Source organism: Colletotrichum paranaense, assembly GCF_030867605.1.
Source record: "Colletotrichum paranaense strain IMI 384185 chromosome Unknown Scaffold_8.1, whole genome shotgun sequence".
Taxonomy (NCBI): domain Eukaryota; kingdom Fungi; phylum Ascomycota; class Sordariomycetes; order Glomerellales; family Glomerellaceae; genus Colletotrichum; species Colletotrichum paranaense.
Window position 1 is genome coordinate 1,643,967 of NW_026848966.1, and position 14,817 is coordinate 1,658,783.

At 51.5% G+C, this 14,817-nt stretch overlaps 5 protein-coding genes across 5 annotated transcripts; 1 reads left to right on the forward strand and 4 right to left on the reverse strand.

Moving 5' to 3' along the window:
- Positions 1 to 359: 359 nt before the first annotated feature.
- CPAR01_10383 (Yae1 protein) lies at positions 360 to 1,091 on the reverse strand (the record flags this gene model as incomplete). Its single annotated transcript, XM_060494644.1, has 1 exon — positions 360 to 1,091. One exon carries the CDS (start codon positions 1,089 to 1,091, stop codon positions 360 to 362), a length of 732 nt encoding a protein of 243 aa, XP_060346826.1.
- An 854-nt stretch (positions 1,092 to 1,945) lies between these two features.
- CPAR01_10384 (pirin) lies at positions 1,946 to 3,004 on the reverse strand (the record flags this gene model as incomplete). Its single annotated transcript, XM_060494645.1, has 1 exon — positions 1,946 to 3,004. One exon carries the CDS (start codon positions 3,002 to 3,004, stop codon positions 1,946 to 1,948), a length of 1,059 nt encoding a protein of 352 aa, XP_060346827.1.
- Positions 3,005 to 10,001: 6,997 nt separating this feature from the next.
- Positions 10,002 to 10,532, reverse strand: CPAR01_10385 (uncharacterized protein; the record flags this gene model as incomplete). The annotated part of the gene is made up of 1 exon (XM_060494646.1): positions 10,002 to 10,532. The coding sequence occupies one exon, from the start codon at positions 10,530 to 10,532 to the stop codon at positions 10,002 to 10,004; it is 531 nt and encodes a 176-aa protein (XP_060346828.1).
- Positions 10,533 to 12,976: 2,444 nt separating this feature from the next.
- CPAR01_10386 (uncharacterized protein) lies at positions 12,977 to 13,553 on the reverse strand (the record flags this gene model as incomplete). Its single annotated transcript, XM_060494647.1, has 2 exons — positions 12,977 to 13,224; positions 13,532 to 13,553. Coding segments are annotated over 2 exons (270 nt in total), but the record flags the coding sequence as incomplete, so codon positions are not given.
- Positions 13,554 to 13,737: 184 nt separating this feature from the next.
- Positions 13,738 to 14,263, forward strand: CPAR01_10387 (uncharacterized protein; the record flags this gene model as incomplete). The annotated part of the gene is made up of 2 exons (XM_060494648.1): positions 13,738 to 13,821; positions 14,048 to 14,263. The coding sequence occupies 2 exons, from the start codon at positions 13,738 to 13,740 to the stop codon at positions 14,261 to 14,263; spliced, it is 300 nt and encodes a 99-aa protein (XP_060346830.1).
- Between the last annotated feature and the right edge of the window lie 554 nt (positions 14,264 to 14,817).

The following is a 14,817-nucleotide window of genomic DNA, read 5'->3' on the forward strand; positions in this document are numbered from 1 at the left end:
AAACCCAAATAGCCGAAGTAATATCAAGTTTGTAATATTAATGCAATTTGATCGGATCAGCTGTGTGTTCAGTTTAGTCAAGTCGTCTCCACCTGGGCATAGCCATTGACGCTATAGCAACTTACTGGAAACCGATGATGGCTCTTGCGCATTCGTGGTATAGGACCCGGGCAGTTCTGTAAGTGAGGTCTTTTTCTCTCCCTTCTTCTCTCTCGATGAGAGCGCTAGCTCGGCCCGAAGACTCCTCCACATAAAGACCTGGTGGAAATTCGGTTGCCGCGAGTAGCGCACGGCAATGCGATGGCGGTGCTTCCTTGTGCATGGCACAACGGAGAGGCAACCGCTGACAGAAGCAAACCTCACCAATCGAGAGGTTTCTTAGTCTGTGGCACCGCGGAGCTGGGCGCCCGCTCCGGGCTCTGCTGCCTCTCGTGCTCCTGCGCGCCGCCAATGGCCTCGAGCACGATGCCCCATTGCTCAATCTCGGCGTCGGCCACCTTTTGCCATTTGCGAATGAGGGGGTGGGCACGAGCCACGTCTGCGAAGAGGATTTCATCACCACCGTTGGTGCCCTCAACGTCAAACTTCCAGGTCCCGTCAGTGTTCCAGTATGCCGGTCCAAAGATGGAGTCAATCTTGAGCTCGGCCTTTGCGTCGTCCAGCGTCTGGCGGGCTTTCTTAGAAGAATCCTCATCGTGGCCGTCTAGTGCAGCGGCGATGCCCTCAAAAAGGCCGACAATCTGGCCCGCGAGTGAGCCGACCTCGGCGCCGAGGCTGAAGCCCTCGTCAAAGCCCGCCTGGATGCTGTGGGCTTTGGCGGCGGATATGCCCTCGCGGTAGCCGGCGTTGGTGTGCTCGGCCTGCAGGCGCGGCATGTCGCCCGGGTGCGTTCCCACGGGTGCTGCTGCGCTCGCCGCGTCTTGGGCAAAATTGTTGTTGTGGCCGGCGTGGTTCGGCGAGCCGGGCTCAGAGCCCCAGACGTCGTCAAAGGTCTCTTGGGACTGCGCCTCTGGCAGGATGGTGATGCGGGGATCGTCCATGGCGCTGGTGAATGGCTCGATTTCAGTGTTGTCAATGGGTTGAAGATGCATAGTGAGAGACTAGTCAAAGACTGTGCCGCTCGTAGTCTTGGGCGTTTATGCTGAGGTGACGGAGATCTTCTTTTTGGAGGCGATGTTGAGTTTGGATGACAAAGTATGAAAATTTGGAGTTGATTTACAACCAGATCCCCCGCACGTCACAACTTCTCGCACTGTTTTCAACACACCTCTGACGTGACGCTTCCACAGTAGGATTTGAGATCTGTACGGTACGCCGCCACTACGGTTCATCGTGTACTAATAAAGTGAGATGGTCCACAATATCTTCACTTCACCTTGTCTCCGCCTCAGATAATTAGTATCCAGATTTCACCAATCATCATGACTTGCGGGAGGGAACGAGCGATGTGCATTCATTCTTCCTCTCTACTCCCCCAGATTCGCCGGCTCCATGGTCGAATTCGTCTATATCCCTGATCTGTTTCCACAACATGTTGTTCAAGCAGGTTCGATCTTGGCGGGCAGCCATATTTAGTAACAATAACCAAATGAGAGGAACTCTAATGAACGAAGAGAAACATTCGCTTCCTTCCCGTTTCCATCTTCGCTTTCTCGCAGAAATCTATCGCCGAGACCGACACCCATGGATATCTAATACCTTCAGATGCCAAGCTCCTCTACCCCAGATTAGCTCACAGGGATCTGAGATCCATCTATTTCTAGACCAACAGCATCGTCATGGGTCACCAGAAAAAGAAAACCAGGATGGTGGCTTTCCCCGGATCGACGTAATTTCCAATCAAGATGAAATCATCAAGCAAGTATATTTGGATATATCTTTCGTTTCGCTCGTAAACGGATCTAATCTAGCACATGGTATTCCCTTTTTCTGCCCAAAACTTCCTTTATGCCGTATCCAAGACGACAACCTCTGCCTCGGCCTCGCCGATACTCTCAACCTTCAACTTATCCCCAGCGTTGACCGCGTCGACAAACGCACCGTCACCCTCAGACAAGACAGCATCTTCACGGCCATCGATCCTGATCTTGGCCTTGCCGCCCTTCGTCATAGGCAGGTGCACAAACACCTTGCGCTTCGTCTGCTCCGTCGCCCTGCCGCCGACAACCCACTCAAAGCCACCGTCAGCCCCGGGCGAAATGATGCCCGCGCCCATGACGAAATCGGCGTGAATAGGAATCGTATCCGGGATCCTCGGCTCCGCAGCCTTCTCTTCCGCAGCCGAGGCGTCCGAACCAGCCTTGAGCGGCGACAAGATCGTCACAAAGCCCTTGCGCTTATCCTCGTCGGCGAAATGGCGCGTGTGGTACGTAGGCGGCAACCCGCGCTTCCATGGTACGGCCCAGATTTGTAAGAAATGCACCGTGTCCTTGTGGTGCTCGTTGAACTCGGAGTGCGCGATACCGGTGCCGCCCGTTGTGAACTGGACGTCGCCGCGGTGCATGCGGTAAAACTTGTCGCTCTGCCCGCCCTCGGCGCCCTTTGTTAGCATCGAGTCGCGGTGCGTGAGCTCGCCCGAGAGGATGTAGCTGAAGATTTCAAAGTCGCGGTGGGGGTGCGTGGGAAACCCCGAGTTGGCTTTCACGCGGTCCTCGTTGAGGACGCGCAGGCTGCCGAAATTGTTGAAGCGCGGGTCGTACCAGTTGGCGAAGGAGAAGCTGTGGTAGGTGTTGAGCCAGCCGTGGTCCGAGTGACCGCGGGTGCCGCTGCGGTGCGGCGTGATCTTTGCGTGGTGGAGGGTCTTTGACATGTTGTTCTTTACTGCGTTGAGCATAAAAGAGTCGGGTGAGTTGTCTTGAACTGGTGAAGACAGGGTTGTGTTGTTGGTTGTGGACGTTGTGAGTGGAGATGTGATGTCTGTGAAGAAGCTCTTGAGCTGGGTGTTGAAGATGATGATGGAAATGAAGATAGCGAAAATCGCAGTGAGGGTCACTATGCGAGGCATATATACTTGAATGCTCGAGTAGCCTCCTCACGAAAAATGAATGGACAGAGCTAGTATGGTCGAGAATCAAGATTCGATCTGGATTGAGAATTGTTGTTCAGCATTTGCAAATCTTGCGGGCAAGCTTATATGTGGTGCCCATGGCGACTATCTACATCTGGACGAACTGCTGCGAGGGTCTTACACATGCCCCCAGTGAAGCTGTCTAAGCCGTTACCTAAGGGGGGCGCCACCGCGTGCGATGACTGGACGACTTTTTTCGCAAATGCGGTGCTTAGGATTGGATTATTCATGCTGACAGCTTCGAGAAGAACGTGGGCCCCGCTCGTTCGGCCCCGCAGCTGCAGACGGGAATGGGTCGCCGGTACCTAACAGGGGTATGTGTGACGCAAGAGTTCATGGGCTAGCCCCAAAATCGGGGGATCATCGGCTGTTCGTTGGAAGCCAACTTCAACCTCCCTTCTCCGGATCACAATTCAGGTCGTTTCACATCATCAACTCATCACTACTGATAGATTGACGACTTTCAAGTGAAGCTCTGCCATTAATTACAATACGGATAAGCTTGGGGGCTGATATCGGGTGCTCTTATTTGATTCGTGTAAGACTAAATTCATCTTGAAAGCCAGGTGTAGTGTTGTGGCTGGGCTTGCGGAACTCACAGCCTGCCAAATACTTCATCATTCATACTGGCTATTGTTTCAAGTTATGTGATCGACGCCTATTATTTTGTGCACTGTGCAATCTGGCTACCAAATTTGGCTGTGTACCACTACCAACCAGGCCTACCGATACCTACGTACCTAAGGTAGGTTGCCAATGATTCTCTCCGTCGTAAGTACAAGATTCACTATGGACACAGATACATCACTGTACGATTGCACGACAGCATTTGTATTGAGGGATCCCAAGGGTTGGCTAGTCAATTTCAGCCTTGATACACTTCTTCGCCCTGAGCGGTAGTGTGCAAGTTCTTTGTTGGCATCGTGGAGTGAAAGTAATGGCGGCGGTGGTGGGTTTAGGCCTGGCCAGCAGTAGCACAGTCAATATAGATAGACAGCAAGTCCGAATTAATCGAAATCATTTGATGGACCGGATTGCTCGTCGAAGCGATGTCCCATGTACCAAAATCCTCGACGTTTAAGCGAGAGAAGATATGTAAATCATCAAACCCCCCAAAAAGCAAAAGCTCAGGTGCGCAGTCCGTAAATCGAACTGTGCCCCTACGAAATCCTCCATCTTTTGACTTCTCGAGATTTCATACCAAGTTCTGTACTAACGGACCAGGGCGTTATACCGCTCGACCATGGGGATCGATTGGGCTTGGTTGACGAGTTGGGCCGTGGACCTGAGTATAAGCCACAGACCTCGGTAGTCTGTCATGGTCGATGCAAGGTATGATTCATTCATATTCACCACTTCCCGTACCTACTTTCAGCAATACACGGGTCATTCGTGAGAACACGGTGTTCAGAACTATCTGCATACCTGAAAAGGGGACATCTTGATATCGTAGCATCATCGGCAGTGTAAAGTTGCATCAAGGAAATGGGGGAACGTGTAGGCGATAGTGATGCTCATTGCAGCACAAGATAGTGATCCTTGGTTTTGATTAATTAAAGTAATTGCTCAATGGACTTGATTGCCTAAGCGAGAAGATGTGTTAGGGGACACAAAGAGCAAAGAAGTCATGATAGCTGGCGGTCATTCGAGCCAGGCGGCGAAAAGTCTTCACAGCAATATAGAATTTCAGCCTAATCCTGAGGTCAAGTATTCGCAGCAAAAGCAACGTGTTGGCCGCAATGGTCGTTGCTGTGGGGATAAACATCAACAATCCCCGACGTGGCGCTTCAGGAAGGAGCGCAGCCACGTACCTTCCGCCCTCCATCTTCCATCCCATAAACCACCTCACAACCCGGAGGTCCTCCTTCACCCTCCTCAAGCCACCTGAGTCACGACTAGACGAAAAATGAGCGACCCTACTTGGGGAACAATTTTGTTCATACCGTCACCAGCAAACAGAAGGCGTCCCATCCGGCGCGATGTGGTCAGGACAAACTGTGTCTGGGGTCGCCATGGTCGCAAACGATGAACCGCCCAAGTTCGAATCCCGCAAGCGCATACGTATACGTACACGATCGACAACCTACCCACCTGGACCTCCATTGGATATCGGCGGATTTTCCCGGCATGTGCACCAACAGATGTAGCCCCCGTTCGATACCGGGGGGTGAACTCTTTTGTCATTTGGGTTGGAATTTCATTTTTGTATTATTTTACTTTGACGTGTACAGATATGAGTGTTCTTCGGCTTCTTAGAGTCTGATGTTCCCTACCTACCCTGACCAATTTTCTCAACACGTCGATGTCTACTTTTCACATGATGAGATCTACCTACCTGCCTATGATTTACAAGTACGCGACAGCAAGAGTATTCCTGACGATATCGGATATTATTTTCAAATGAGCTTGCGTACATCGATTAATGCATGATTGAAATGAAGCAATACTTCATGGAATGATGAGAGGCTGCTTTCGCACCCGCCAAATGACGATCACCTGCAGAAAAAATAGGAGAGTGTTTAGGCACAGATTTCACCGAGCCAGAAGACGATGTGTACGTATGCAATGTTTCTCTGCAGAAAAGCAGCACACTTGTTGTCTTCTAAATTACTTACCTTGCCCATAAGTCATGCAATTTCCACGCCAGTGGAGCTGCGATCTACTACTCAAGGTAGTTCAAACACCTGAGAAACATACACACCAGCCATCCTCCTTCCATCCATCCATGCCCCTGACGTTCCCACTCTACCGAGCCATTGTGGGCAGAGGGACTCATTCATGTCATTGGCGACGAGCTTAGTGGGGAAGAGGCTGGTGGTGCCCTGATGACAGAAGACGCACGGCAAACCAACAAGATGCGAGTGGTAGTCGTCTAAGATAAGTCGACTAGCCCAGCTCTGTTCGATACCAATCTTGATTCATTTTGACTCAAAGATCGTGGGTAGCTCAGTCTGTGCAAATTTCCGGTACCAGCTGACGATCATCGCGCTAGAGGGATGCTGTGATGCTCCTTGACCTTGTCGAGTCGAGAAACAGTCGCTGTAGATATCAAAACAAGAACAAGGTGTATCCAGCTTTTGAGAAATTCAATCTAACTCGACCGCATTGCATGAAGACAGAAAGGTTGAAAACCAAAAATCGTATCACCCAAGTAACAACACCGAGATGAACAAGACTAGATTCTCCACGGTCGACATGCGGTAGGGTAGACCTTCGAGGACGATGGATTATTCCGCGCACGCCGTGTATCGTTGTCGTCATATGAGAAAAGGAGTAGCCGCTTTGACCTAGAACTACTTGCGACCCAGCATATTTAAAGGTCATGAATTGAAATCATGTCGTATCGCTTGTCGTCACCCGGCTGTGGTTATCCGAGGTGCAGGATCCCCCAGTGAACTGTCGCGGACACCGCAACGGTGATACTCCACTCCGCACCTACACGTATACACACAACCTTCGTATGATGATCTTCCATGTAGGAGGGTTCAATAGAATGTTTGATTTGATGAGGAGCGGACGGTGACGTAGTCTTTCGCAAGCCTTTGAGGATCAGGCTGACGGTGGTTTACTTCCTGAAGCTCAAGCCTGTAATTCATTTATAGGACGCGCTATTCACCTGATAACCGCCTATACCTATAGCCTCCTAGCTCTTTCAATCAAAACATCATGAAACATCATTGCATTCTACGAGCCTGATCTCTCACTTGTGGTTCTGATGCTGATACTCGGCGGGTAGGAGGTGGCAGAATCGTTGGTTGGAAGTGCGTCTCCGGTCCTGGGGAAACATACAGTCAGTTAGTCACGTAGGGGTCTCCAGTATGAGGACTGAGAATTACCATGACTTACATCGCTGGTCAGATACCAGAAGTCTACTTGGTGCACCGGACCTGGCGGCATCATCGACTAAAAGAAGGAAGTCTTGTTCTGTTTATGTGAGGCTCACTGGAATTTTGATGGATACCTCTCGCTTGCCTCATGCTCATGCGTAAGGATTCTTCTTCAAAAAGTTCGCTTTGCGAATGATGTGAATTGAATTTGTTGAGCATACGTTGTCATTGGGAGCGAGACTTGATTTGAAAGTCCCCACGAGTAGCTGAACAAGTGTCTCTGACCTACCAAGGCAGGCATCTTTCTGTTTCATCAAGACACCTTCAGTACTTTGAATACTTTGAGTTGGTATAAAACAGACAAAAAAAAACGAGACAGATCTCTAAAGTTTCAACATTGGTTTCCTACCAGCAAAGCCCAACGTCAATCCATGCATCGAATGCGCTCACAAACAAAGATACCAGCCTGATATGACCTGATTCGGTGACACAGTCAAAGCCGTATAGGCACGTACAAGCTAACTTCGCGAGTCGCTGGTTCCATCAGAGCCTCAAGTCTCTCCAGAAAGGCGTTTCAGCTCTTGTCGGCGGGAGAAAGACACGTCAGATCACAGATGCGTGACATGTGATCATACCTAGGGGTAGGAAATCATAATGTGCTTCTCGGCGAACGGACGCAGGCCTCACAGAACCTAATGCGATGGTTGGCAATACCTCTCAGGGAATAGAGAGTCGTTGCTCTGCTTGGGGTAGCATGCTGCTGGGTTGACAGGTCCACATCGTTAGATGCAAAGAATGCATGGCATCAGAGCATGCATACATCGAACTGCGGCTAGGGACTTACTCGCAACTACAAACTTGGACAGTCATTCATCCACATTTAGCAAAAGTGTTTCTTCCTATCAACACACTACAGAGAGGTACTAAGCAAAGCCATAGCTACGAAGCGGGAGACCACGCCCTAGAGATACAAGCACACGAGTCGTCGCGAATGTAAGAAAAGAGTCAACCAGGTGCAAGCCTCGCGGCAGACCATAGCGAAAGGACGACGTGCTCGACAATGAGATCCTTGGTGCGTTCAACTAGGTCTCTAATTACGATAGTTGAGGAGCCAGAGTCGGCCCAAGCTTTCGACTGCACAGGTTATGAGTATCGGAAACACGTCTAGCATACCACCATAATAGCTCCTTCAGCAAAGTGTGAGAGGCCTGACCGCGTATTCCTCGAGTTCATACCACATGATCTTTGTAAGCTAAAGGTCTATAGGAGACGTTTAAGCATGTCTGGGCGTGTAAGTCAATCAACCAGCATGATGAGGATCAATAGTCGTAGTTAAGACCATCGACAGATGTCTGAACAAGTCAGCATAGCTACTAGAGAAATCCGAAGGTCTCAGTATGATGCTAGACCCGTCCACTCAGGTGATCCCTCTTCATCGCCTGGTTTCACCAACGCGACCGCCATCTCATCCCCCAAACGCCTTCTAAACATCGTCAACAAGAATACATCAAGTCAACGAGCTCCGTAAACTCCGAACTTCCGTCACCTTTACCATCACCGTTTTCTAAAAGCCAAGTCATGAACCAAGTAGAAGCCCCGGTCTAGTCCAGTCCCCCTAACCGGCCCGTCTAGCCTAAGCGTATCCACAGACACGCCAACAAGGAAATGCAGAGTCAAAGAAGAGGAACCAACTACTCTTACCACCCACCTGACAAGACTGACAGTGACGGTGACAACGACAGTGGTGCCACAGACCCGAGCCAGACAAAAACCTAATCCCAACCACCCGATGAACCGAACCAAGACTACGGAGTACGGAGTATAGCTAGCAGCTATCTCCAAAAACAAGCTCAAAGGACCCCATAAGAAAGACCACCCTGCCATTGAGGGGCAAAATGAGGGGAGGGGGGCAAGAGGCAAGGCAGATCGTCCTGGCTGGCTCTCTGGAAGTCCCGAAGGAGGGGGGTCCCCTTCCCTCCATTCTATCCTCGCAGGGCCCAGGAGCCTGTCACTGTCACCTCGCTTCGACGCCGTCAAAGCAAACGACTGCACCATAGCATCAGATCATCAAACCATCAGATTATGATGAGGTTGTAGATCGCAAGTACAGTGACAAGAACGTCTTCAAGGTGAGGGATATAGAGAGAGGGGGGAAGGGCGAAGGGGCAGAAAAATGACCAACGTTGTTGGTTTGGCATTTACCGAAACCGAGAACGGACACGGCCGCGCCGCACTCGTTGTTCCAGCCAGCCATTTGTATCATACCACTAACCGCACCTCGGTCAGCCTGAAAAGCCTCTTCAGCTCAAGACAAGCTAGAGCGTGCCCAAGAGTCTGTTCGGAAGCCTCGCAACAACATCCGGGTCTAATCCACAAAAGGGGTTCAACGCCGTAAAGAACAAGAAAGCGAGCGATGCAGCACCCAATCCAGCCCTCACCGTCTCACTCTGAGAAACTCAGGGTCTTCTCCGGCATATGGGGTAGTGGTGTGTGAGAGTAGACACAAGATGGTCCCCCGTATGATAAGCCCGTAAGGGTTGTGTGGGGGAACGAGGGGGCGGTGTAATCCATTGCTCACTCACCTTGCCCATCACCACAGAAAAAGCTCACCATGCAAAAGAGTCGCCATCCCGCGCCAGGATACCAGTTCCACGCCCTCGGTTTTCATAGAGAGTTCCAGGCCCAAAAGAGTAATGACCCGGCATAACGGCACCTCTTACGCAGGCGACGGGAAAGAAGAGGGGATTACCCAAGAATTGCCTCGTGCTTTGTGGGTTCTTGACTTCATGGTCCTCCGAGAAGGGGATCCCGTTGATCCAACGGGCGTAGCCGCCGGAGCGGGATTCCAAAGGAAGAAGAGGGAACCGGTCAATCATCCCAACTTCTCCCCTTCGTTATCAAGCTTTCCTCTGCCAGACCCCGAGTGCCAAGTTAGACAGAGACCGTAAGGTACGACGAACTCGATCACGTCAGAAGACCGTAGCTCCATCGGGCTTTGCAGGGAGCCCCCGTGTGTTACTGTTGAGGGGAAAAATCCGTGGTAATCGTCCACATCGGCGACGGTGAGATGACAAATCCGCGTTCTGCAACGATTGCACCGGCGTCAATTAGTCGTCCATCGCTCGGACGAATGGTGTAGTCCACGTTATGCTTACCACGCAAGAATAAACCACCACTCGGCGACTTTTCCTTGAGATTCGGAATAACTTCACAGACTCCACGCCGCGCGTGAGACCTCCGCCAAACTTCCGCCCAGCGCCAATGTCACCAGTCCAAGCAACAATTCCACCGCGATGGACCTTCCTGCGCGTCGTCCTACCCTCTTTGCCTTGGTACGGTGCTACCTTGATGATTAAGTGACCCTTTGGCTTTCGGATATACGCCCGAAACCGAAGCTCCGCGCCCAATCGCGGAGGAAAAGCGGAGTAGAATCCAAACCCTACTGTCCGCACCCCGGACCCCGGCCAAGCCCGCGGGCCGGGGATAGGACAAGATGAAGGCCGTGAAACCATGTAAGCGGCCAAAGACCCCTTCCCTGCCGTGGTCCATGTGAATAAACCACATCCAAACGCAAATGAACGCTTTTCAAAAAGCCTCGCGCTTGGTACCAGCATATATCCCTGTGAACGACGTCGCATCCCCAATCGCTGCCGCTTAACCTTATTTCTTCCACCCCGTCACCCCCTTTTTTTTTTTTTTTTTTTTTTTTTTTTTGACGCGCGCTATACCATGGAGACGGAGACGGCGGTGCGCCGACTATTTCGTTGTGACCGGGGTGGCCAATTTTTCGCACTTCTGTTTTGCCGTGCCAAGAAAGGATGAACCGCGACTCGCGCGCGCCGAATCCCCAACACAGTGAATAGACTTTTCTAAACGTACTGAACTCCTTTTCGAGTCCCAGTCACCGCTCCCGCCCGCCCGCCCACTTCCCTTTACGGAGGCAGGTCCGATTCTCGATCTTCAATGCTAGATAGGCGGACTGTAGGCGTAGCCCCCAACTTCGTCTGAATTTAAGTTTCCTCTCTTGAAAGGTGAGATTGTCGACATGTTGAAAGGCCTGTATCCGAGTCAATAAGCTTTCTCAGAGTTTGGCATAGGGCGAACCAGTAATTAGCCCACTTCCCCTCCAGATCCAGCGATGTTCCGCGTTGGTAGAAGATAATATTTGACTCTAGGAAGTCGTTGCTCACTCCAAGTCATTGTGGCTAGGCCATGGCCTCCCCACTGTGATCAATCTCCAACCTCGTGACACGCACGACACAAGCTGCGGGCGTTGACGAGCGCCATCACCTGCGTAGATTGAGATGTCAAACAGCCTATGAGACTGAGGTTGAAGGGACGATGCCGCCATCAAGCCGGTATTCTTATCAAACTTGTGGCCTTGTGTTCAGGAGGCATATCTGCTGCTGACGTGGGATTGAACGAGCCCCAATCTCTGTTTGGCTTATTCCTCTAGTCAAGATGGAGAGTTTTGTAGCCGGTGACTGGACGGCAGTACGAATACCATAGGTCGAGTAATCGCGTCTTCCGTCCGGCGGGTAATCTCTGTACACCTGTTATTGAAACTTGGGCAGAAGATCTGCATTAGCCTCATTTCACTGCCTGCTGCTGGTAAGCTGACAGGCTTCGCGATTCAATCGGCGCCCCTCCACCCTGTCCATCAACAGCGAACGTTATTTTTGGGCAAATTGCAACTCTACAAAGGTGATTAAGGTGCTGATGACGAGAAGTAATCGTTGCTTAGCGTGACCCAAACGACTGGCATTGAGTTTGCCAACGCGACGTCGGGCCTTTTGGAGTCTCTGTGTCCACGGCCTTGCAAGTGTGCGGAGACTTTGTCTGTTAGCACGCCACGGGTCTGCCAATGACTGATCACTGAGGGCAGTGGCACATCGCGATGCCGATCTTCCAGTATCCAGCGTAGGATTGTTCGATGCCAATCCAAAAGCAGGCAATTGCAAGCATCCAATACTGCAATTCGAGAAATTGTCGTGTCTTATGAGATGGTGAGTGGGCAGAACTTTTGGCCTTAAAACGCCACCTGACTCAACTTCCATGCGAGAAGGGGAACATTCTCGTCTGTCAGACTGACTGTGGCGCCTTGGATTTGGCAATATCAGGCAATATTGGGAATGAAAGCCCCTGTTACAATGACAGTTATTAGAAAACCACCGGTGACACACTTACTGAGACTGGGTTTACCTCTAAATGGGATACATTTGTCGGCAGCGTCTTGCGTGTATAGGCCGCCTGGAGCCCGATATTGCGATAATCGCAACGTCCGCGTTAAGGTTTCCGTGGGTTTTGATATGAGGACGGCAGGGCCGTAAAGTTTTCCGTAGTCCAGAGCATTGCGCGATGCTTTTTGTGGCCGTCATCTGATGGTCAGGTGAAGGGGGATTCAAAGATGAAACCGATTGGTGGTCCTTTGAGGAAGGCACCTTTCAGATGTTAGTTCGTCGACATCGTTCCGCTACCGCGCTTGGCGTAGTGACACCGTCTAACAGAGCCCATCGCGCTAAGCCTTGGGGAGATCCACGACGGGGTTTTCTTCCATGGCGGACAGGTGCCATTCTGGGGAGTAACATGAAGAGACTTGAGGAGACTTGGGTAAAGTCACTCGAAGTCGACTCAGGTATCAACATATCTTGTTCAATCCAGATTGCTGCGCCAACAACATTGGCATAGGCCTAGACCACCCAGAAGGCCGCAAAAGCGGTGCAATTTCACAGACCCCCTCCAGGTACGAATACAAGGCTTAGGGCGGGGTTCAGAGGTTGGCATGACATGGTGGTCGTGGTGTGGTTTGACAGGGAAAAGCATAACGATGTCTGCTCTCAGCGTTATGGTGAATGACGAGATGCCAATACGGCGTATGCAGAGCGCCAAGAGAGACACGGCCACCCGATTTGGGGGCAAATGGTCGGCCAAGACGTTAAAATGGAGTTGGCGAGGAGCTCTTGATTCGACAATAGCTAATCAAGGTTAAAACATGCTCGCCCAGCTAGTAGGTATTGCTTGGGGCTGGTTTTCTGGGGGCGCCAACCTGAGTACCTAGAGCCACAATGTGATAGCCTGCAATTTACAAGCAGTGAACTCGTGTCTTGACTGGCAGAAGTGCCCCTCGACAAGTTTCGTAAACTTCGCATCGTGCAATGGTTGGTGAGAACGGCTGCTCGGCATGGCTTTGCTGATAGCCTGAGATTGACAGCGATGGCATCGGTCGCAGATTCGTAGAAAGACCACGGTCAGTCGCACCACGAGAGCGAAAACGAGGACAGGTGAGGTCTATGCGAGGAATGCGAGATAGGTGAGGCGTTCCCAAGTTTCCCAGAGCAGAACAGGCATGGGCAGATACGCCAATACGCGTGTTGAGTTGCGGGGAAGCGGATAGGGCCACAGCTCAGCCACTTTTCAGCCAACTGAACCTAATTGCCCAGGGCAGGGCCTTGGCGCCTAAAGAGAGGAGAGAAAAAGTACGAAGTACGACGTATGCAGGCAATCTTGGTCGAAGAAGCCGTAGGAAAAGGGCTGTGAACGTGGTTGGCAGCAGTCAGTTGTTGGAGGTGAGTGCAGTACATAGTAGCTACTCTGGATGAATACTCCTTACAGCAAATGGTGGGAAAGAGAGACGTACCTTGAAAGTCGTTCTGAAGTGGACCTGTCCGGGCCAATCATGGACCTTTGCTGCGTTCTGTGCATTTCAAGCTCTCATAGTCCAAACCCGTCTCTCTGGATGCAACTCCAAAGTTCCCATGCGTGAGTACTGCCTGTGGTCTACTGTGTACCTGCCAACATCAGGTATATGCGCTGGACGGTTTCGGAAAGTACGAGGCGTGCAGGATGGCTCTCTGCTCCTCCAACCTCCGGATACTAATGCGGGAATACGCGCACACTCTTACGGTGTACACTACCACCATGGGTCAAGAGCGAGCCAGCTGTTCCAGGGTCCTGTGTCCCTTTGCGGGCGAAACCAGCAGCTGAACCCCGGGAGGATCGACGGAGGAATATGAGCTTACGACCATGAGTAGGAGCGAAGGTAGGGAGAGGAATAGGACCAAAGCACCTCCTCCATGATCCCACCTGCAGGCAGGCTGCATAGTACATACCTTACTGTAATCCGTACGGAGTAGTACGTACAGACTGCACGCAGCGCAACCTCGCGCAGTCCTTCCTTGCTAAGCTCCTCGGACCCGAGAAACATCCGCCCCTGCGAAGTCAACCTACCATCAACCCTCCATCACAACTTCAGAACTTCATCAGCCCATCGGATCGCCTACCTATCAACATCAACGCACGAGACCCCGCCAGGCAGCGACTACACTACTGCGTACACTACGGCAACGCATGCACACGACACCGGAATTGACGTGGAGACAAGATGCGAAATGCCAAATGCGAAATGTGGCCCTGACAGATCCTTGATTCCTTGGTCAATGTACGCGTGAAGAAAACCATCCGGGAGAACACAGTTCACGTGCACTCCCGCAACCACCCGCCACAGCCCCTTTACCATTTGGACCTTACGAGTTCATTCCTACGGGGATACGGAGTACACCATAGTGACCATACGGTATTACGGATACCTTGACGGATGCTACACCATCGTCAATGGCTGCCATTGAGTCTTGACCGGTTGACGGTTGGTACTCCCTACTCACTGGGCGCTCGCAGATGCCAACCTATTCAAAGACGTGTCCTGAGTCTTGGCTCCTCGCCGGACGGAATTTGATGCCAAGCTGCTATTAGACAAGGACCCTAGAGGACACCGACTCTCTGGCACTCGGCCGTCGTCACGCACCGGCGCTCCGAGCCCGCGGACTGCGTTTCCAAGAATACCAAGCAAGCCAAGACAAGCGCCAATCAAACGCATATCCATTTTGCATTCTCCAAACAAGCGCGCCTTATTCCAAAATACCAATG